At 45.6% G+C, this 22,284-nt stretch overlaps 1 protein-coding gene and 1 long non-coding RNA gene across 3 annotated transcripts in view; one reads left to right on the top strand and one right to left on the bottom strand.

Moving 5' to 3' along the window:
- Positions 1–1,480: 1,480 nt before the first annotated feature.
- GPR107 (G protein-coupled receptor 107) overlaps positions 1,481–22,284 on the bottom strand; it is a 47,869-nt gene continuing 27,065 nt past the window's right edge. The window contains exons 15-18 of one of the 2 annotated variants that reach the window (XM_079961359.1): positions 14,541–14,590; positions 9,584–9,667; positions 7,523–7,647; positions 1,481–3,689 (exon numbers count right to left, since the gene is read on the bottom strand). In XM_079961359.1, coding sequence (XP_079817485.1) covers positions 3,590–3,689; positions 7,523–7,647; positions 9,584–9,667; positions 14,541–14,590 — 359 coding nt within the window. In that variant the 3' untranslated portion in view covers positions 1,481–3,589. The remainder of the gene's footprint in view (positions 3,690–7,522; positions 7,648–9,583; positions 9,668–14,540; positions 14,591–22,284) is intronic. The other variant, XR_013834679.1, reaches the window with a different exon arrangement.
- Positions 9,674–11,931, top strand: LOC307207573. Its single transcript, XR_013834734.1, has 2 exons — positions 9,674–11,630; positions 11,855–11,931. It is a non-coding gene; the product is annotated as an uncharacterized lncRNA (long non-coding RNA).

Here is a 22,284-nt window from a genome sequence, read left to right on the forward strand (position 1 = left end):
TCAGAAAAACCACATTACATAGAGAGAGAAAAGGTCCCCTGATTGGTATTGCCCCCTGCTCCCCTTTACAGAAATACTGCCATTTCATATATCTATTTTGATAAAAGGTTAAAAAACAACAACTTTAAAACATGAAGAGATTCATGAAGGAATACACAGATGTTTGAAGCACCCAATAAAATAAACCACACACCTTTCTTTTTTTCTTTTTTTGAAAAAAGGATCTATTATTTTAACTTCTAAAAGTTCCAGCGGTGAAGGAACCTGTGACCTTCCAGATATTATCTGACTCCAACTCCCAGCAGCCAGCAAGGCCAATTATCCAGGGACAATGGGAGTTGCAGTCCAAAAACATCCAGAGGGGTGCAGATGTAGCCCATGTTACAAATAAATAAATAAATCAGGAATCATGCGGACCTATTTTCTGAGATTAACCAAGTCTCTTTGCTAAGCTACCCAATTGGTCCTCCACCTACACAGGTCTTCAGGTGTTTTAAAAAAGAAAGCAGGACTATCCCCTGGGTTGATGTGGATGGTGCAAGCTCCTTTTTTCAATGTGAGATGCCAAAATCTCCACTGGGAGTGAGGACACATCTGGTACGAGTGCTCACTGCAAGAAAACATAGGTTCCAGCACAGTCACATAATGGGTTCTAGAGCAGTTGCACAATGGATTCCAGAGGGAGAAAGGAGGAACTGGGAGCGAGAGAAGCTGTTCCTTCTTCCTGCCCACCTTTAAAAAGGAATACTTTTTATTTTTTAAAAAGTGACACAGTCCTGGTTTTTTAAGCAGTGGGCTCATCATTTGAAGGGAACACACTGGGTGGAGAAAACTCTCTCTTGGCTGCTTGTCCAAAAGATTTGGCTGTCAAGGAGAGGAGTGGGTGAAGCACATAGAGAGGAAAGCTGAGCTCATTTTAGGATGAAGATGAAACATCAGTTGGGAGGGGGGAGTCATCCACTCCCCCCCACAAAACAACCTGCCCATTTTTAAAAAACATCAATAGTATGATTCAGAGTTGACAACATTTAAAAGCGTCGGGTTTCGACGAGTGGAAGAGTGACTGACTGAGCCCCCCATACTTGTATTTGCCAGCTCCTGTTCTGCTGCAGGCCAAGAAACACTTCCCACTCTCAGCCCAATGGAAAGCTCTTGTTCTTGCAATCTCTCCTCCGTTTACAGGCCAGCTGGACCCAAAGCCTTATAAAGCTTCAACCCAGAGCATCCAACTAAGTAATTGTGTTAGCAGAATGATTTCTACTTGTACAGTAGGACTTTCCACTGCCTCCTCCTATAAAAGCTGTGCACTGTCCCCAGATTGGCGCCAGAGGATCAGGGGAATCTCTGTAACAGACTTAGGGGTGTATACTGTGGCGGTAGGGGGAGGATGTTCCAATGGACAAGGAAAAATCCTTCCCTGGTGGAACATTTGCATTAGCGCTATGTTGCAATCTACTGAAAGGCATTGGGGTTGGGGGGGGGGGGGGGCGGTAGTGCTTTTTGTCCAGTTCCTTCATTCTGCAGAAAGGATGAATAGGTGGAAGACAAAGAAAGCAGTGGGCTATGTGGAGATTGTAGTGTCAAAAGATGGCCTCTTCCTCAACTTCAACCCAAACTACCGACGTTGCCATTTGTCCGTCAACAAAACTTCTAATGGGCTGACTGAAGTTGGGAGATTCTGGCTGGCCGAAACAAGGTTGATGGCTGCTGAATGAACCCTTCGTGGGCAAGCCATACCAGAGCTCAAGATGCTATGATCCTGGCCAGTTGCCCCACCAAATATCTGAGCGGCAGAGTTCAACACCAATGGCATCTTGAGGCTGATAGGGCTGTTCTTGTGGGAAGACGATACCCTGCCTCTCTTTGAGATAGCTTTGTGTGTCCTTCATGCAAACTCTGGGAGAGAGCACAACTTTGGATGAGCACAGAAGACACGTATTGACGCTTCTGGACCTGCCAGCTGCTGTTTGAAGAGACCTCACTCACAGTAAACAAGAAGAAAGGCTCTTAGGACCGCATGGCTTCTGATTCCACAGCAGGTCACTCGTTGATCCCGCTCTTCCAGAAGCCAGCACATCTAAATGGTAGGATGCAGCTTTTCTTTGCAACCCTTCATACAAATCTTCCTGACTGGAGACCCCAGGGGTCCCTCCAGCTGCCAGGTGAACAAACTCTCTCTCTGCTCACCCGCTTTGCCAGCTCACATTTGCTCTGCCCAAGGGCAACGCAATTTCCACGCATTATCCCCAAGCCAGCCAGGTGGAGAAGGGGGCATTGGGAGAGGAAGGAGAAGGGGTTTTTAGCTCACAATGCATAAGCAAAAAAAGAGAAAAGGCTGATGTTCTCTTCACAGAGTGAAGACAGAATTTCCGTTGTGAGGTCAGAGACCTGCTCGGGCTGTTTTCTCAATGCAAAGAGAGATTTCTTGCACTGCTTGCGGATCACCCCATTTCACATATGAAAGCAAGCAGTGGGGGTTCCTTTCTTGGGAGTATTCCCAAGAATTTGGAGAGCTCGGCTTCACCGATCCTCTAGCCAAGAAACCCTCTAGGAGCAGCTGTTCATGGATCACTCCTTATATGCAGTAATTTATTTGGGGCGGGGATTTGAAACCTGACCTCACCACTTTTCAGCAAAGGGGGAGAAGAAATAATCATCATAACAATAATAATAATAATAATAATTCAGTGAATATCCCCCCCACTCCATTGCACATATTCGGAACCCCTTGAGGGAACTGCATAGAGTCAAAATGGGACCCAGCTTTTTGGTCCACACCATTAATGAGGGTAGTAAGGAAGCCTTGGTCTCAAAAAAGGAAGAAAAAAGAAAGAAAACATTCCTATTCCTATCTGGAGGCAGAATTCCTATTTGCTCCCCATTCAAATGAAAAAGGGGGAGAAAAAGATGCCTAAACTCAGCACAACATTTACAAGTAAACCCCAAAAGATCTCCCCTGCACCACACCCAACACCTTTAAAACCATTTTGTCAAATCTCCCCAGCACACACAAAAGGTTACACACTGCAGGGAGGGGTGCGTGTCAGAAGGCATCATATAAAATATAGATATACATATATACTTTTACATATACAACTTTCACCAGGTATTTTCACATTTGGAAGTTGTGTCCCAAAGAGCCAAATAGAACCGATGGTTCTATTTTCTTTCTCACAGTCAAGTTTCAGAAAGAAAGCAGGAGGAGCGTTAAAAAACTTTAGCAAAAATGTTAAAAGGTTAAAAAAATTAAAACAAATCTGCCATCACCATAAAACAGGAGAGCTTCCTTGCAAGGCTCTAGAAGAGCAACAAATCCTCAGGACAAATGAATACGCAGGATTGTGATTCTCTCTCAATTTTGCACAGGATTTTGCCCCCACCCACCCCCGGCCGCCATTTCCCACTGCCCTATGTTCTCCAGTTCCCATATCAGGAAACTCAACTCGCTCCCCTTCTGTTGAGGGAAGCAGAAAATCAATAAATTAAAGTTTATCTGAAAGTGCTGCCTTGTCCTAATTTTGGGGGTGGGGTGGGGGGCGCAGAAGGGAGAGAAGAAGAAACGGAGGTGGTGGTGAAAGTATTGACTCCATCATGCAGCACTCTCCCTCTCGCCTTGGGGCTCCGACGACGAGCCATTGACCACCTTCTTGACTTTCTTCATACCTTCCATGACCCCCGAAGTTGTCACCCTGTGGGGAGGAGGAGAGCAGAAAAAAAATGCTCAGAGATAAGGCAACACTTCAGTGCTGTTCTTGCCCCAACCAGGGCTGCATGGCGGGAAGGTTCTCTCCCCCCCGCCCCCACTGACAACCCATTCCTGGCTGCAAGAGAGATAATTTAGTTAAAAAAGAAAAGAGTGCACATCAAAAAGATGTGGCAATCTGTGGGTTGCCATCAAAAGACTCACGGGCGCATGTGCCACAAGTAAAAGCATTCCCTGCACCCCATTCCCCACCCCTTTCTCCCTCCTGGGATTAGACTCAACGAAGCTGCTTTATTTATTTAAAAGCATTCCCCCCCCCCCCCAAAAAAAAATCTCAAAGCTGCGTACAGTCTAAGAAACAAACAATATACCATATATATTAGAAAGGGGGTAGAAAGGGGGCAGGTATCCAGCAAAAAAGACCTGGGAAATCTCACTTGCCATTGAACCCAATCTGTTTAGAAAATACACAATTTTGGCTTTAGCAGCCATCTCTGAAACGTAACCCCCACATAGGTTGCGGGCTTACTACACTATTTTTATTATTAATTACTGGCTCTTCACCCTAAGGTCCCACTCTAACCACTACACCATGCTGACTCTCATTTGTATGTTCTTGGTTCTCTGCAAAAATTACACATACCGCAGTTAGCTTCTGCAAGAACCACCCCACCCCCACCCCCCACCCCCCCGGTACTTGTGGATTAGTCTATTACTCCACAAGACAACTTCTGCGGTTTCCGTTGCAAGGGGCTGAACACAGTGACACCTCTGGGAGTTGCAAGCCCAAAGAACTCATCATCATCATCATCCATCAACATCAGGCAGGAGTAGCCTTGGATTTGTTTTGAAAGCCACTCCTGTCAAGGCACTGCTCCTTTCAGCAAATAGAAGATCAGGCAAGAGTTCTCCAGGTCTTTAGGGGCAAAGACCGCCTGAATGAATTCTGGGTTGCATCCAATATCACCCCTTCTCATGAGTAGACCCACTGAAACAAATGACCATGACTGACTGAGGTACATTGATTTTAATGGGTCTACTCTGAGTAAAACTTTGTTGGCTGCAACTCTCTGTGCCTCCCCCACACTGCATCCACATGGAATTACACCATATACACAATCCTGAAAAATAAATGAATAACTGGAGTCTAAAGGTAAAGGACTCCTGACCATTAGGTCCAGTCATGGCTGACTCTGGGGTTGCGGCGCTCATCTCGCTTTATTAGCCGAGGGAGCTGGTGTACAGCTTCCGGGTCATGTGGCCAGCATGACTAAGCCGCTTCTGGCGAACCAGAGCAGCGCACGGAAACGCCGTTTACCTTCCCGCCGGAGCGGTACCTATTTATCTACTTGCACTTTGACGTGCTTTCGAACTGCTAGGTTGGCAGGAGCAGGGACTGAGCAACGGGAGATAACCCCGTCATAGGGATTCGAACTGCCGACCTGCTGATTGGCAAGTCCTAGGCTCACAGCACCACCCCCACCCCAACTGGAATCTATTTGACCCCAATATTTTGGACAGCAACCAGTGAGTGTGCTGAAGTGGTTAGAGTGTTGGTCTAAGACCTGGGAGATGAGGTTTCAAATCCCCACTCTCAACAAACCTCACAGGATTGTTGTAGGGATTAAATGAAGGAGAGGGCCTTCTCTGTGGCGGCACCTGAGTGGTAGAACTCTGTCCCCACAGAGGTGTGTCTGGCATCTTCACTGCATAGCATCCAAAGGGTGCTGAAGATGCTGACCTCTTGACACTTGAAGTATACGTTTCATGACCCACCTTATATTTGTTGTTATAAGTTGCTTTCAACTGTTTCTAATGTTGTGTTGTACCCCCTGCCACAAAGACACTCCCTGGAGACCTTAGGGTGAATGGTGAGCAATAAATGAATAATAATACTGATGATGAACATGTCAATGATCTTTAGTGCAATGACTAGGGAGGGCTGCACTGGAGGATTTCGGTCCTTGCTTCCACCACCTTCACAACAAATGTCCAAGCTTTAACACTCTATTTGCAGCTGGCTCAGCAGCCTTGGAAGAAAAATTCTAACAGGTCAGCAGTCCTGGGAGTTTAGATTTAAAGCTTTTGCAAGATATCTGCGGCATTCAGATGTCTAGAAGAATCATTCTCGTCAGGGGACATAAAGCCAGCAAACAGACCTTTGATCCTGCTGACAGGGACACAGAGCAGAGCTCAAGAGCATTTCACAGGACAATCATCCCAAAATTCTTTTGGGGAGTAAAGGTGTAAGACTTTAGCCACTGGACAAGTCAGGGGAAAGCTGAAACTGGAGCATGGAACACCACCTCCCACCTTTTTCAACCTAAGAGCCACATTTGCTTCAAGACAACTTTCAAAGGGCCACATGCAAGTGGTGGACAAGGCCAGAGCCAAAATCAAGCAGAGCAAAGAATGCAAATCTTGTTTTCACACTGTAGGCTAGTCCCTTTGAAATGCTAAAGAGAGCCATTGAGATGCCAGGTGATTTGACAGGTGGGTGGCTCAACCCATCCATCAAATTCAGCCCCCTGCCTCACCCACAGGCCTGGCAATTTATTTTAGATATCTCATATGATTTATGTAACCACCTGATTGTAATAAAGCACTGAAGTGGTTTATGAAAGGTATAAAGCAATGAAACAATAAGCAAACAAAAACAACTGTTTAAAACATTTAAAGAAAAATGAAACCAACGTGAAGCTATAAAGCAGATTAAAACACATGCCAACGTTCTACATGTCAGAATAGGCTTGCTTTTAGAGATGCCAGAAAGAATGAAGTGAAGGCAGCAGCCAGATGTCAATAGGCAGGGAGTTCCAAAGTGTGGGGTCTGCCACACTAAAAGATAGCTAGATAATGGATCTGGAACCATATATCTTGGGCAACATGAGTCAAGAACAAGTGCCACCCAAAACATCTAACGTGGGTATGAGAACCTGTGACCTAGGTCTTGTTCCAAGCTCCTATCATCCCTTGACATAGGCCCAACTTACTGGGGATGATAGGAGATGGAGATTTAACCACATCTGGAGCACCACAAGTTCCCCACTCCTGACCTAACAGGATAGAGCAGATCATGGGACCACCCACTTTGTTAGGAGCTTCTGATTCAACACATCTCTCACCCAATTCCCCACCTTGCTGCTCCATGTAGGCCAGGCTGACTCCACAGGAGCTGGGCAAGAATCCCAATACGCAAAATACTCTTCGGATTGCCTAAAGTAGATTGTAGCAATGCTTCACACATTGCTGCTGCAAATCCTTTCCCAGGTGGACCAACATTCAAAATCACCTGGGTTTGAATGAGGGATCATGTAAAGTTTGTCCCAGATGGAGTCAGCTAAGATTTGGATCATAATATACCAATTGTAACTGCTCCCTATTTATTGGTCTTCCTTTCTAGTAGAAGTCCTACACTACAAAAGTACCCTTTGGGTTTCAAATTATATATTAATTGTTGAAGTGGTGGGGAGGGAGGGATCATAAGTGACATTAAGGGATGCCCCCTTTCCTGCCATTTCTGCCACTGCTCCAGAGAACATTTTGTACTGAAGGGTTTGAATTTTTGAAAGAGAGAGAGTTGGGACTGTATTAAACAGAAATGTTGAGATTGAATCAATGTCTAACATTGATTCTTCCAGACGCACCCAACAGCAACGAGAGTCACATAATATCTGTTGTAATCAGATTGCACCAAAATCAAGAGACAAATTGCAGAGTCCTAATTTATCTGTTTCCCCCCTTAAAAAACAAACTGTACTGTATAAAGCAATACTTAAAATCTTAATATAAATTATTACAAGGAAACAGGCCCCTTACACAGCTTCCATGTCCAAGACATCATCATCGTCCTGAGAGAGCTGCAAGTAGGGGTTGTCAGAGGCAGGCCGGAACTTGTACCCGGTGAGGACGAAGAACACCAAGGTGGCCATTTCATCCAGCAGCTGCAACAAAGAAGAGAGGGGCACTTGGAAAAGATTGCTAGGCAACAGGACGCCCACCCAAATGGGACTCTTAGTTCATGGAGTCAGCTACTGCTGAAGTTACGATCACATGTGCTTACATATGAAGCAACTCTAATCCAAGTGAAACCATTGTTCCGTCTAGCCTAGCACAGGTATGAAAAGCTGGTTAGTTTCAGTGGGTCTGTCCTGAATAGAACATGTCCTTGGGGATCCTGCCATCTTCCATTCTGTGGGCTTGACCAAGCCAGCATAGACGTCACTGAGAAAGGGGTGTGAGCATGTTGGGAATGTGGGCTTGGGAGAGCACATCTTTGTTTGAGACTGTCCTGCCATGTGATGCCCAAAACCTTCCTGATGCAGCGTTTGTGGAATGCAATGGGGCATCGAGGCATTGCTCCTGGCGGTTGTAAGCTTACCAAAACTCACTTCCATAAAGCTATAGGTAAGGTGTCCAAGAATAAGCCATCATATTGAACGGTGCCACACATGTTCTTGTAGAAGGACACAATCATCTTGTGGAGCTAAGGTGGGCATTCTATCTTGTGGCACAGTGTGAGTCCTTTTTGGCTGATGAGGTCAAAGGCCTTCATCAGGTCTATGAAGGCGATGCACAACAGGCATCTCTGCTCTTTTCTCCTGCTGCTGACACAGTGAGAAAATCGTGTCAGCTGCTGACCTCTGAGCTCTAAAGCTGCATAATGACCCAGGACAGACCCTGTCAGTGAGTGACTGTAATCTGTTGAGAACTACAAGGCTTTTCCCACAGGACAAAGCAAAGTAAAGGGTCACAATGCTGGAGTTGTGTATGATTTGTGGCATGGATCCTTGCCCCCAACATTGGAAGAGGAGGCCATGGAGGTGTCATGAGGGAGGAATTGAGGTTGGCTTTCAGCACTTCTGTTGGGAATCCTTCCTGTCCTGGGGCTTTACCACATGCCTGAGAGTTGATGGTCTCTTCAGCTTGACAAGGGAGGGAGAGACGTCCAGCTCTTCCAAGACAGGCAGGGTCTGGGTGCCGTCGATTGCTGTGAGAGCGGCCACATTTTCCCACCAGTACAATTCTAGATAGTGCTCTGCCCATCACTTCATCTGCTTGCTGTGGTCTGTGATGATCTCTCCTGGAAAGGTTTTCAAAGGTGCAGTTTTTCCTGACCATTGGTTCAAAGGCTTTCCATCATGCCTCCGTACATTTTGCAAGTGTTGCCATCGTCAGCAGTGAATTGGATGCTCTGACACAGCTTTATCAGACGCAGTCCATTAAAAATTTATGCTCCAATCGTAGTGTGATTTGTATATGTACTATATGTTTTGGAAAGTTGCCTGCGTGTTTGCTATGCATTTGGACACCTCTTAAGATACTGGTTCCCAAGACGAACGAACAGGTTTTCATCTATGTCCTGATAAAATTAGACACTATTTTTAATCGAGATGGTGGACCAAACCAATTTCAAAACTACAACAATTCTCTTTTTTGTTTCTTAGACTTTCCAGGTATGAGGCTGTTACCCTTAAGTATTTTTATTATTATTATCTCTATTGGTTTATGGGTAGTTTTCATTTATTTATTTTCCAATTTAGGGCTTGCTTTTCTTGCTGATGTTCCCACCCCCTTTCCCCATAATCTCTCCCTGACCCTTTCTGTGTTCTCAATTAATGTCTGAAGGGCATTTCTTGAATGTGTGTGTTCTGAGATCAATAAAGCAATTACTTTTCAGTCCTAGCGTATAATAACCTGCAGGAAGAAAAAAAAACTGGGGAAAGAGTGGGCGGGGGAACCAACATTTCAGGAAGGGGGGGGGAGCATCAGGCTTGAAATATTGGCTACCAGTGCCAAAGCTTAAGAATAGGTTTCCATGATAGATTTATGTTATGTTACAGCTTTGAAAGAAGCATGCTGGAGTGGGGGGTGGGGTACCTGGTACAGCCACTTCCACTGGAATGGAACGGCGATCTTGATGAGAATAGCAATGATCCGCGTGAAGTAAATGTAGCACACGATCTGTGAGCAGAGGGAGAGGATCAGAGTTAGCAGTCAGAACGATGGAGACACAGCTCTTGAGAGACTCACGCCCCACCAATAAATCAAAATCTCGCCAGGGATTTAGGGCAGAGCCACAGCGTACATAGAAAGCACACCCAACACACATTTAAAGCACATGAAAATCAGTGGGGTGCAATGATCAGAGTCTTGGGCTAGGACTTGGGAGACCAGGAATCAAATCCACACTCAGATTCATGAAGCACACTGCATATGAACTTGCTTCCCAGCCTATAACCTACTTCACAGGGCTGTTGTGGTGATAAAATGAGGAGGGGGAGAACAATGTATACTACTACCCTGAGCTCCTTGGAAATAAGGGTGGGATATAAATGCAATACACAAATAAACAAATGGCTTTCCCCCAAAGAATACTGGGAATGGTAGTTTCCCCATCACATAGCTCGAATTCAGAATTCCCTTAACAAACTACAGCTCCCAGGATTCTTTAGGGGGAAGCCATGTGATTTCAGAGTGCAATGGATGGGCTTTCTATGCATCTGTAAGTCGGCTGGGAATGCCTCTCACAAAGGTGGAACGGAGGAAAGGCAGCGCTTGATTTCCATCTGATCATTCGAGTCACAGCGAATCAACCTGTTACTAATTTTGATGGCTCCCATTTGTGTTTCAATGGGCTGGTGCCTTCTAGGGAAGATAATTACCTCAAGCAGTGACTGCCCAACAAGCATATTTTTCTTCTCCTGCCAGAGAGGCAAGGCATTTGGCAGCAGTTATAACTGAAACACCTCGTTTCAGAAAACTCAATGTGGCTTATGGTGTGTGGAGGAGCGGGGGTGGCGGCATCCAAGCAGACTTCCCATCCAGGCACTTACCAGGGTAGGACCAATCTAATAGTCCATTCTCCAGGTCTCTCAGGGCAGTCTGTCCTTCACTGGCAGCTCGGTAGCAGAGCACACACAACGGAAGTTTGGGTGCTACTGAGCTTGCTGAGAGGGTTTTGCACAGGGTTAAAACAGAGCAACAGACTCCCAGATTCCCAGACTGTCCCTGTACCTTTGACCTATGGTGCTAACCTTCCTATCTCCTTAATGTTAGACTGATACATCCTAGGCTGCATCCTGTTTGAAATTTCCTCCCTCTACTTCTCTCTCTCAAGAGGTCATCTTTGATCTATTCTGTGAGAATAAAGGATGAAGCATGGCTGTCTTTGTCTTCTCTAGATTAGTGAGTTAGCTTAGAACTTGAAACCATTTCCAACCAAGTGACAAGCTTCCTATAATAAACAACTTTGCTGTTTTCTTACTGTACAAACATCTCAGTGTGTGTGACTGCGGCAACTGAAGTCTACCCTCTGGCAAGAGACACAAGCCATGCTCTACACACTGGAAATTCTAACAGCACATGATTTGCACACAGAAGGTCCCAGGTCCAATCCACATGGGCATTTCCAGGTAGAAGTGGGAGAGGTTCCCTGCCTGAGACCCTGGAGATCTGCTGCCTATCAGCACAGACAATATGGAACTGGGGCTCTTTACAAAGCAGTTCCCCTTGGTCCCTTGAGGATGTTCACAGAATCACAGAACTGTAGCACTGGAAGGGACCCAAAGGGTCGTCTAATGAAATCCCCTGCAATGCCGATGGACTCCCAACTCCAATCGTTCCCCAGCCAGCACAGCCAATGATCAGGGATGATGGGAGCAGTGGCCCAACAATATCTTAAGCCACCAGGTCAGTGAAGATTTAGCATTATTATTTACTAAATTTGTATACTGCCCTTCATCTGAATGCCACAGGGCAGTTCACAACATAAAAATATAAAACGGAAACACAAAATACGTAATAAAACAAAAATACAAGAAACCAATAATCCCCCTTCCTCAAACAGATTTAAAAGGACATGGAATGTTAATCAGCCAAAGGACTAGTTAAAGAGAAACATTTTTGCCTGGTGCCCAAAGATACCGTATTTTTCTGTGTATAAGACACCCCCATGCATAAGATGAACACCCCCCCCCACACACACAATTTTTAACTCAAAATTAAGAAATCGTTATTTTAAACATCAAGCAGAACAACTTTGATATTTTACTAAATATTCAAAGTACCAGCACCAGCATAGCAACCCCCAAGATCGCCCAAAGTTGTTCAGCTTTTTTTCATGAGACTGCGGAAGTGGTAAGTGAAAAGATTGGCGGTTCCGGCAGCTTCTTCATGGCAGCCACAGGAAGGCAAGTAGTGTTTTTTAAAAAAACAAAACAAAACAACAACAACCCTGGGTATTCATAATCCATGTATAAGACAACCCCCTATTTCTGACTAAACAAATTTAGCAACAAACATTGTCTTATACATGGAAAAATACAGTATATAAGGAAGGCACCAGGCAAGCTTCTCTAGGGAAAGACTTCCACAAAGAGGAAGCCACCGCAGAAAAGGCCCATTCTTATGTTTCTAGCCTCTGGACCTCTCGTGGAGGAGACACAGAAAGAAGGGCCTCAGATGATGGTTGGTTTATATGGGGAGAGGCAGCCCTTGAGGTATTGCGATGCTAAGCCATTTAAGCTTTATAGGTCAAAATGAACATTTTGAATTGGGCTTGGAAACTAATTCGCAGCCAGTGCAGTTGTGTCAGAATTGGTGTAATATGCTTAAACCATCTTGCCCCAGTGAGCAACCTGGCAACTGAATTCTGCACTAGCTGAAGTTTCCGAACCGTCTTTAGAGGCAGCCATACACACAACACGTTGCCATAATCTAACCGAGAAGTTACCAGGACATGGGCGATAGAAGTTAGGCTACTCCTGTCCAGATAGAAGTGCAGCTAGGCCCCCAGCCAAAACTAACGGAAGGAACTCTGTGCCACCGACAGCACCTGAGCCTCAAGCAACAGCAATGGATCCTGGAGTACCCCCAAGCTAAGTAACCACTCCTTCAGTTGGAGTGTAACCCCATCAAGAGCAGGCAACCTCCCATCCATCTGGTCTAGGGAACTACCCACTAATAGTGCCTCAGCCTTATCTGGATTGAGCTTCAGTTTACTGGCTCTCATCTAGCCCATTATTGAGGCAAGACAATGATACAGCACATCCACTGCCTCACTTGCTGGTGTAAAGGAGAAGAAGAGCTATGTGTCATCATCATAATGATGATAACACATTCCAAAGCTCCAGATGACTCCACTCAGCGGTTTGATGTAGATGTTAAACAACATGCGGGATAAGGAGCCCCATAATGAAGGCTCCATGGAGCTGAACAGCATCCCTCAAGCATCACGCTCAGGAAATGGCCATCCAAGTAGGACCAGAACCACTTAAAAGCAGTGCCACCATGGTCGATGATATCAAAAACTGCTGAGAGGTTGAAGAGAATTAACACTGACACATTTCCTCTGTTTCTCTCCTGACAGAGGTCATCCTACAGGACAACTAAAGCGGTTTCTGTGACAAAACTGGGCCTAAACCCTGACTGAAGTTGATCTAAAATATCAGTTTCCTCCAAGATTGCCAGGATCTGGTCTACCACCATTCGCTCAAAAACCATACCCAAGAAGGGGAGATTAGCAAGATTTTCCAAATCCAGGGAGGGTTTGTTAAGGAGTGTTTTACCACTGCCTCCTTCAAGCAGACAGGGATTAACCCCTCTAGCAAGGAGACACCTGCCTGGCCCAGCCAACTGTCCCCTTCCTGCTAGTTTTTATCTAGCAGGGACAAGAGTGCAAGTGGTCAACCTGACTGATTCAAGAATCTTGTCCACATCCTTCAGCCTTACTAATTGAAACTCATCCAACACAACAGGACTAGACAGTGCTCTGGACACTCCTTCAGATTCATCTTCAGAGTCAAGATCCCAGTAGATGCAAGCTATTTTATCAACAAATGCTTTGCTAATAAGTTACAGCGAGCTACCACCAGTTCTGCAACCTTCTTCAGGCGAGACAGTAAGAGGCCCCAGCACCACCCAGAAAAGCTCTGCCAGAAAGTACAATGAGGATGCAATTGCAGCAGCAGAGTGGCTGCCTTAACTGCCACTACATAGTCCTTACAAGTGTTCAATTGCATTGAACTAGTTTTCCTACACTTGTGTTTCAGCCGTCTCCTAGCTTGTTTACTCGCCCTATGCTCCGGGATATACAGTGGTGCCCCGCAAGACGAATGCCTCGCAAGACGAAAAACCCGCTAGACGAAAGGGTTTTCCGTTTTTCGAGGCGCTTCGCAAGACGAATTTCCCTATGGGCTTGCTTCGCAAGACGAAAATGTCTTGCGAGTCTTGCGAGTTTTTCCCCTCCCCCCCCTTTATCTAAGCTGCTAAGCCGCTAATAGCCGCTTAGACACTAATAGCGCTAATCCGCTAAGCCGCTAATAGGGATGCTTCGCAAGACAAAAAAACCGCTAGACGAAGAGACTCGCGGAATGGATTATTTTCGTCTTGCGAGGCACCACTGTACCAGGGAGCCAAGTGGGCTCCACATAGTGGGAGTGGTTGCTCAGGGGCAATTGTATCAATGCCCCGAGACATTCAGATGTTCTAGAGATCTGAGTCGGGGTTTGATGGGAGGGCCAGTCATATCAGCCAGAAAATCCTTCAGGGCCATCTGGAAACCCATTGGATCCATCAGCCTCTGAGGGTGGGCCATCCTAATAGGTTCCCTGCATCTGCAGAAAGGGAAGTGCCTAAAACCTCAACAGGAGGTTACTTGTGAGATCTCCAAAGCATGGCGTCTATTGAAAGAGGCTATGCAGCTGCTTACTCCTGGCCCCAATGAGCAAGCAAGAGCAGTTCAGAAGCAGTGGAGGAGGGTTAGTCAGACGGTGCCAAAGTGTGGGACCAGCAACGAGGACTCCCCACTTACAGCTGCTCATGTCAAACTCCTTACCATGACGTAGTAGTGCCGGAACAGCTTCAGCTTTGCTAGGTTAATAGCAGCTGTGGAAAAAGGAGAAAGTATGGATGGTTGAAGACGGGAGGGGCAAGGTGGCAAAAGCTTGTCTGCAAAGGGAGAAAAATGTAGCATTTATGCAATTATTGTTGTTTAACCCAAAGGTCTCCAAGAGACTCAAAACACAAACCTCTGAGTTCCATGAGCTCTTGATGAACACACAAAAGTTTTTATCGACCCCTATCCACAACCCACATTCTGAGGAATGCAAGTGAAATGAAGTCAAGAAATATCAATCATGTCATTTATCAATCATCAATCACCACTGGAATTAGAAAATGCAAAATATAAGGAAGTAGAACAAGTAGAAAATAATAGCGTACCATAATACTCTGTGCATGCCCATGCCCTTGACTTCTTAGGCTCTTGGTCCCTAATTATTTTTTTCACACCATACCTTTTCTACCCATGGCCCTTTTGACCTCTAGATCTTTATTCACCTCCTGCACAATCTCATATTGACCCTGTGGAAAGCCCTGCACTTTACCATTTTAAAAAAATGATACAACACACCTTCTCCAAGATAAACATACGCAACTGCTCCTGATAAGACTTGATTTCCAGGCCCCTTATCATCTGGGTCACCCTCCTCTGCACATGGGTGGCTATCAGGCTTAAGAAGATTCACTACCTCTGCACTGGACCACATGCGCGTGCGCGCACACACACACACACACACACACACACAAACACACAATCTCTCAGGCCAGAACCTATTCAGAAGGCCAAGATGCAGGGAGGTTGAAAGCCTCGGCTATAAATAAGCCAAAATTCTCTTTCCACCTGCCAAGTTAGCATTTGCTGGCTTCCGCCTTGCCAGAGACCCAAAGCCATGCTGGTTTCAAGGACAAGGTCTTGGGGGGCGGGACATGTGAGAGAGGAGTCCACAGAGTGCGGTGATGGAAAACAAGGCTAGCTGCAGCGCCATCAACTTAAGGAGGGGGGGGAGTGGAAACAGAGAAGCCTCTGCTGCAACCTGAAGGAGAGAGTGAAGGTTGAGAAACTGGCATTGCTTTGAGGAGGACAGACTCTCTTTGCCATGCAGAACGAGGACACTGGCTGGTCCTGCATTTTATGTTCACTGGGGACAAACCAAAATGGTCATAAGGCTGGAGCAACTCTCTTATGAGGAAACACTGCACTGTTTGAGACTTTTTATTTTAGAGAAAAGGCAAGCAAGAGACGATTTGATAGTCTGTAAAACAATGCATGTTATAGAGACACTGGACAAAGAAATGTCCCATCCCCTCTTTCTTTCTCTCTCTCCCCCTTCAACAATGGGAGTCACAGGCATCCTAAGAAAGTGAATGTTAGAAGGTCCAGGACAGATAAAAGGAAGTTCCCTCATGCGGTGCATAGCTGACCTATGGAACTCACTCTCACAGGAGGCAGTGAGGGCCAGCAACTAGGAAGGCTTTAGAAGAACACTGGGCAAATTCATGGAGAATTCTATCAACAGCTACTAGCCATGACAGCTATGCTCTGCCGTAACGCTTCTGAATACCAGCTGCTGGAAACCGCAGGAGGAGAGAGGGCTCCTGTGCTCAGGTTCTGCTTCAGCGTTTTCTACAGGCACTAAGGGAAGCCCACAAGCTGAACCTGAACATGCCAGCACTTCCCCGTTCTTATTCCCAGAAACTGGTATGCAGAGGTTTAACAGCCTCCCAATGTAGGATGTAAGAGCACTGCTGGATCAGGCCACAGACCCATCAAGTTCAGCATCCTGTTTTCAGAGGGGCCAAGCAGAAGCCTATTATGGGGAGCTCACAAGCAGGACCTAAGTGCCTCCGGCAGTGGCGGTAGCACACATCCATCACAGCTTGCAGCCGTACCCAGCCTTATCCTTCATGAATTTGCCCGATCCTCTCTTAAAGCTGTCTGAGTTCACTTCGATCTGTCAAAAGAAGACGACAGACCCCACACCAGCAGCAGCTAAGGCTCATTCCGGTAAGTCGTGCTGCGGTCATAATGGGACAGAGCCACACTCAATCATAAGGAGAAACATGGTTCCCATGACACATCCTCGCAGGTTAGTCAATGAGCATTATGACAAGGGAGCCCAGAGCCACGGCGCTGGTTGACTGGAAAGGCTAGGGAGAGATCTTCTCCACCCAGGACATGGCTCTTCTTATCGGCACAGCCAGGAACAGCAATCAATGGCAAATGGTGCAGCTGTCACACTTGGCTTGAGGGCATGAGGAGTGTGGCTTCCTGTTGTTCCCCTGACCTTGCCGAGGGCAAAGGGGGCACCAGCCTAACAGGAACCGCCATGCAATTTGCTTACAAAGCAGTCAAGAACTCTCCTGCAGAACAACTGTGAAAAGGGGATAATTTACACCGCATGGGTCTTGCCCAGCACTGCGCAAAGAGAGATATATTTTCATTTGTCATTATTTTCAGAGACAAAAAAGAGGCCTCTCTGCATCAGAGACAGAGGGGTTTTTTTTTCAACCCAAGGGTCACATCCCCTCCTAGTCTAAGTTTCTGAGGGTCACAAGCCAATGGTGGGCGGGGCCAACAGTAAAAGTGGGTGGAGCAACAAATGCTTTGGGGGTTTTTGTATTTTTTTCCAAAGTAATCCAGCAGTGTATAAGTCTTACAAAATGAATAAAACAGATTTATTTATTTCATAAAATGTATGCACTGCTTGATTCCAAGGCACCTGCCTGAAATCAACAGGCAGGGAGTTCCAAAGTGTAGATGCTGGATTGACAAATAAATAAATGGTCATTTGTTTTAAACCGTTTTTTAATGCTATATTTTAAATTGTTGTGACCCACTCCTGAGATGCTAGGGTGAAGCACAGGTAGTAAGTGAAAAAATGTTGTAATCAGGTGCTTAGATTTGCAGTGCTGGCACTGAAGAAAAATTCTGGAACGAGAAACTATGTTTTTATTCATTGTTTTTAGCTATTCAGTTAAAATTTTAGGAGAAAAACATTTCTTCCAAAGCAAGAGAGAGAGAGAGAGAGAGAGAGAGAGAGAACTGGATTAAATATAGAGGGTCATGGGGAGAAGAGTGGAACAGTATACCGTGCGGTTATTCTGCATTTTTCTGTCGTTTCTTTTTTCCATTCCCACCTAGCCTCCCAATTAGTGGTGAACTGACTGAAGGGGGATGGGTTTTCTCTCTCTAGCCACCCTCTTCTTCCAAACTTTTAAGCATAAAGGAAAAGAGACAGCAGCAGGCCAGAGGGGTGGGTGAGAGAGAAAATCACAGTCCATTTATGACTCAAAGCTACCAGCCCAATTGCCTTTAGCCTCTTATTTTGGGAACATAATGGATTGTGATTCATTTGGTATGCTTAAAAAAGCGCAAGGTGAGGAGATGATAGCTAAAGAACTTGCCTGCCATTTCAAAGGTTGGGGTTTTTTAATGACTTATGTTCCCCTGCAGAAGTCGCTCCTACTTGTTCTAATTTCAGTGTTGCAAGAAGTATGCATCTGAATACCTCCTGCAGACAGGCGGCTTGCATTGTCCTGATTAAACAGGTCCTAGTGGGCTTGTCCAAGACCCACTTGCATGCTCACCTATGGCAAGTGCTGACTGTCTCCAGGGAACCAGGAACAGAGGCTTTTCTAAATGGCACAAGAGATTAGCTCCTCCCACTGTGCCCTCTCTTTGGGCTTATTGGAGCACTGAAGACCACGCAGACAAGCATGGCTGGAGAAAAGAGTTTTAAGAATATAAGAAAAGGAAAAGGCCGATGGCCAATCTAGTCCAGCATTCTGTTCTCACAGATGCTTGTGGGAAACTCACATGCAGTATTCAACCACAAGAGCAAGCTCCCCTCCTCCTGCGTTTCCCAGCAGCTGATTTTCAGAAGCACTGCAGACTCCAAATTTGAGGCAGAGCATAGCATGTGGCTGGTAGCCATCAAAAGCCCTCTGTTAAATCCCCGTCTAAGGCCAGCCATGTTGGTGGCCATCCCTGCCTACTGAGGGAGGGAGTTCCACAGTTTAACTATGGTGCTGTGTGAATAAGCCCCTTCTTTCATCTGTCCTGAACCTTCCAACATTCAGATTCATTAGGTGTCCACAAGTTCTAGCATTTATAAGAGGGGGGGGGACTTTCTCTCCACTTTCTCCATGCCACACATCATTTTATGAGCTTTTATCATGTTGTTTCGTACTTGCCTTTTATCTAAAGTAACGTCCCAAATGCTGGAAGCTTTCCCTACAGTTAAGTCACCCCATACCCACTATTGTGGTTGCCCTTTTCTGAGCCCTTTCCAACTCTTGCAATATCCTATTTGAGGAGAGGCAAATGCTCCCTTTACCTGCCACACAGAGAGCTTCCTTCAATTCAAAAAAGTCACCTTGACAGACACTTTCCCCTCCTGGGCCCCAGCATCATCTTATACTGGGCTCCTTCCATTTCTCTTTCCCAGCCTTTTCCTCTAATTTTATTGCTTGCCCTTGCAATGTGCCCAGTGGCGCTGAGCAAGGGAAGCACAGAGTTTGAGAAACCAGAGTAGGTGTTCTCTTACATGCAAACACCTCTCACAGTGCCTAGCAGACTATTTTTACAACACTGAAATAAGTCAACAGGAAGGGAGAATGTCCGGATGTCACTGAAGATGGGCAGTCTCAGCTTAAACTGGCAAGAGAGGCATTTTCCAGAATATGCCTGCCAGTTATGAACAAAGGAAGCTGCCAAGTCAGACCACTGGGCTCATCTAGCTCAGTGCTGTCTACACTGACTGGCAGCTGCTCTTCCAGCCCTACCCAGAGATGCCAGGGACTGAACCTTTGGACCTTCTCAGTGCAAGGCAGATGCGCTCTGCTGAACAACAGCCCTTCAGCTAAAAACAAAGCAAGATTCTACTCCTCAACAGTTCTGAATAAACAGGAACATAAAAAGCTGCATAAACAGAATCAGAACATTGGAGCCCATCTAGCTCAGTACTGTGCTCACTGACTGGCAGCTGCTTTCAGGCAGGGGGTCTTTCCCTGGCCCTGCCTGGAGATGCCACCAAGCTATGGATGTAGGAATAGAATCAACCAACTTACCTTCATGTTTATTTATTAAGTTTGACCTCCATTTCCTTCACTGAAATATGAAAAGGGAGAAGCAGAATACCTGGGGCGGGCCCCTTTTCCCTATGAAATCACCCCCAAGGGAAGCCTAGACTACTCCGCCTTGTGGCTCTCCTTCCACCAGCCTACTAGCGTGATTTGATTCCAAAGGATAACGGAGGCCCTCCAAACAGCTGCATTAGGAATTCTTGCTTGCTGCTGCTGGTACCGTTTGCACTCCCCCCCCCCCCCCCCCGCTCCTTATCGCCACATTCATTTACTACATCTTTTATTATTTCATTATCTGCTGGGCTCCTGGCAAGCCGCCTTGGGAGATGCACTTGCACAAAATGGCAGGCTATAAATATTTTTTAATAATTTAAAGCAAAAGCCCTCCAGGCTGCCAGCTTCAATGCAGGAAAGGTACACCGTAAATCAACCACCAGACAACTCTGGATGCAGACGCCCATCTCTCTCTCTCTCTCTTTCGCCAGCATCGACCGTGGGGTGCACATTTGACTGGCCAAATATTTCACCGGCAGACCTATCCACCCTTGAACCAAGAACATAGAAGTTTATGTGATCAATTTTGCGCAGAGCGTTTCCTAAATATCTGCACAGGGATTTTACTTCTTAAATAAAATGCATCAAGCAGTCTAGCATAACGGGCTCTAGCATGGGCTCACAAGACATTAAATATGCATATATATATATATATATATATATATATATATATTTAAGTGGAGAGTTGGGGGGAGAAACACAGAGTAAAAGTGATAGCAGCGTGTTTGCACAAAGGTCACAAATCACAGATTTATAGAATCATAGAGCTGGAAAGGATTTCAAGGGTCACCTATTCCAACCCCCTGCAATGCAAGAATCTCAACTAAAGCACCCAAGACAGATGACCATCCAACCTCTGCTTAAAAACCTCCAAGGAATGAGGGTCTACCATCTTCTGAGGGAGCCATTCCAATTTCCAACAGCTGTTACCATCAAAAATTTCATCCTAATGTTTAATCAGAATTTCCTTTCCTGTACCTTGAAGCCATTGGTTTGGTCCTGCCCTCCAGAGCAGGAGAAAACAAAGTTGCTCCATCTTCCATGTGACAGCCCTTGAGATATTTGAGATGGCTACCATATCTCTTCTTAGTCACCTCTTATCTATGTTAAACATAACCAACTCCCTTAATCATTCCTCATAAGGGTTGGTTTCCACACCCTTGAACATCTTCGTTTGCCTTCTCTGCACACGTTCCAGCTTGTCAATAGCTTTCTTAAATTATGCTGCCCAGAACTGTACATAGTACTCCAGGTGTGGTCCGATGAAGGCAGAATAGAACGGTACTATTACTTCCTTTGATCTGGAAACTAGATCCTTTTCAAATGTACTACTAGTAAGCCAGGTGTTCCCCATCTTATATTTGGTGCAGCTGATTCTTCTTGCCAAAGTGCAAAACCTTTCATTTGTCCCTATTGAGATTCGTTTTGTTAGTCTGGGCTCAGTTCTCCAATCTGTTAAGGTCATATTGAATCCCAATGCTGTCTTCTGCGGCATTAGCTACCTTTCCCAGCTTGGTGTCATCTGCAAATTGGATGAGCATCCCTTCAATTCCTTCATCCAAGACACTTTTGTCCAGGATGATGAGGAATCCTTAGTGAACGCTCTTTGGATTCAGTCAGTCAACCAGCTACAAATCCACATAACAGTTATCTCACCCAGCCCACAGTTTACCAGCTTGCCAACAAGAATATCATGGAGCACTTTGTCAAAAGCCTTACTGAAATCAAGATACACTACACTCACAGCATACCCCTGATCCACCAAGCTTGTAACTCTATGACAAAAGAAATATGATTCATCTGGCATGACTTATTTTTGAGAAACCCATGCTGGGTCTTAGTAACCACAGCATCTTTTTCTAAGTGCTCACAGACTGACTGTTGAATTATATGTTCTATGACATTTCCTGGTAGGTAGCTACATGGGTCTCCTTCCCTTTTTTTGAAGTTGGGGACATTTGCTCACCTCTGGTCCTCTAGGTCTTCACCTGGTTTCCAAGAATTCTCAAATATTATAGACAGATGCTCTGAGAGTACATCTGCAAGCTCCTTTAGTACCCTTGGGTACAGGCCTTGCACATTTGAGCCAATTGTTCCCTTAACACCTCTTTTCCTACCTTGGGCTGCAGCTCCATCTTTACATTCCTTTTTCTGTTATCATAAGGTTGGACATTACTGCATTTGGGTGAAGACAGAAGCCATGTAGGCACTGAGCAGTTCCGCCTGTGAACCCAATTGCATTTCTCCATCTTCACCACACAGAGGACCTACTATTTGCTTATTCTTCTTGCTTTAAACAGCCAAATACACCTTTTTATTATTTCTTAAGCTCTCTTGCAAGCCTGAGCTCATTCTGAGCTTTGGCCCATCTGACCTTCTCCCTGCAACTACTGGCTACTCCTGTATACTCCTCCTCCATGAATTCCCTGTTCTTCCATTTCTTGCACATGCCCTTCTTAAACCTCAGCTCATCTGGAAGCTCCTTATGCAGCCACACTGGTTTCTTTAGATGCCTCACACTTTTTTTTCTTGTTGGAATTGTCTGCATTTGTGCCTTCATTATTTCACCTTTAAGAAACTCCCATCCATCTTAGACTCCC

This window comes from Podarcis cretensis (genome assembly GCF_951804945.1).
Source record: "Podarcis cretensis genome assembly, chromosome: Z".
Classification (NCBI taxonomy): Eukaryota; Metazoa; Chordata; class Lepidosauria; order Squamata; family Lacertidae; genus Podarcis; species Podarcis cretensis.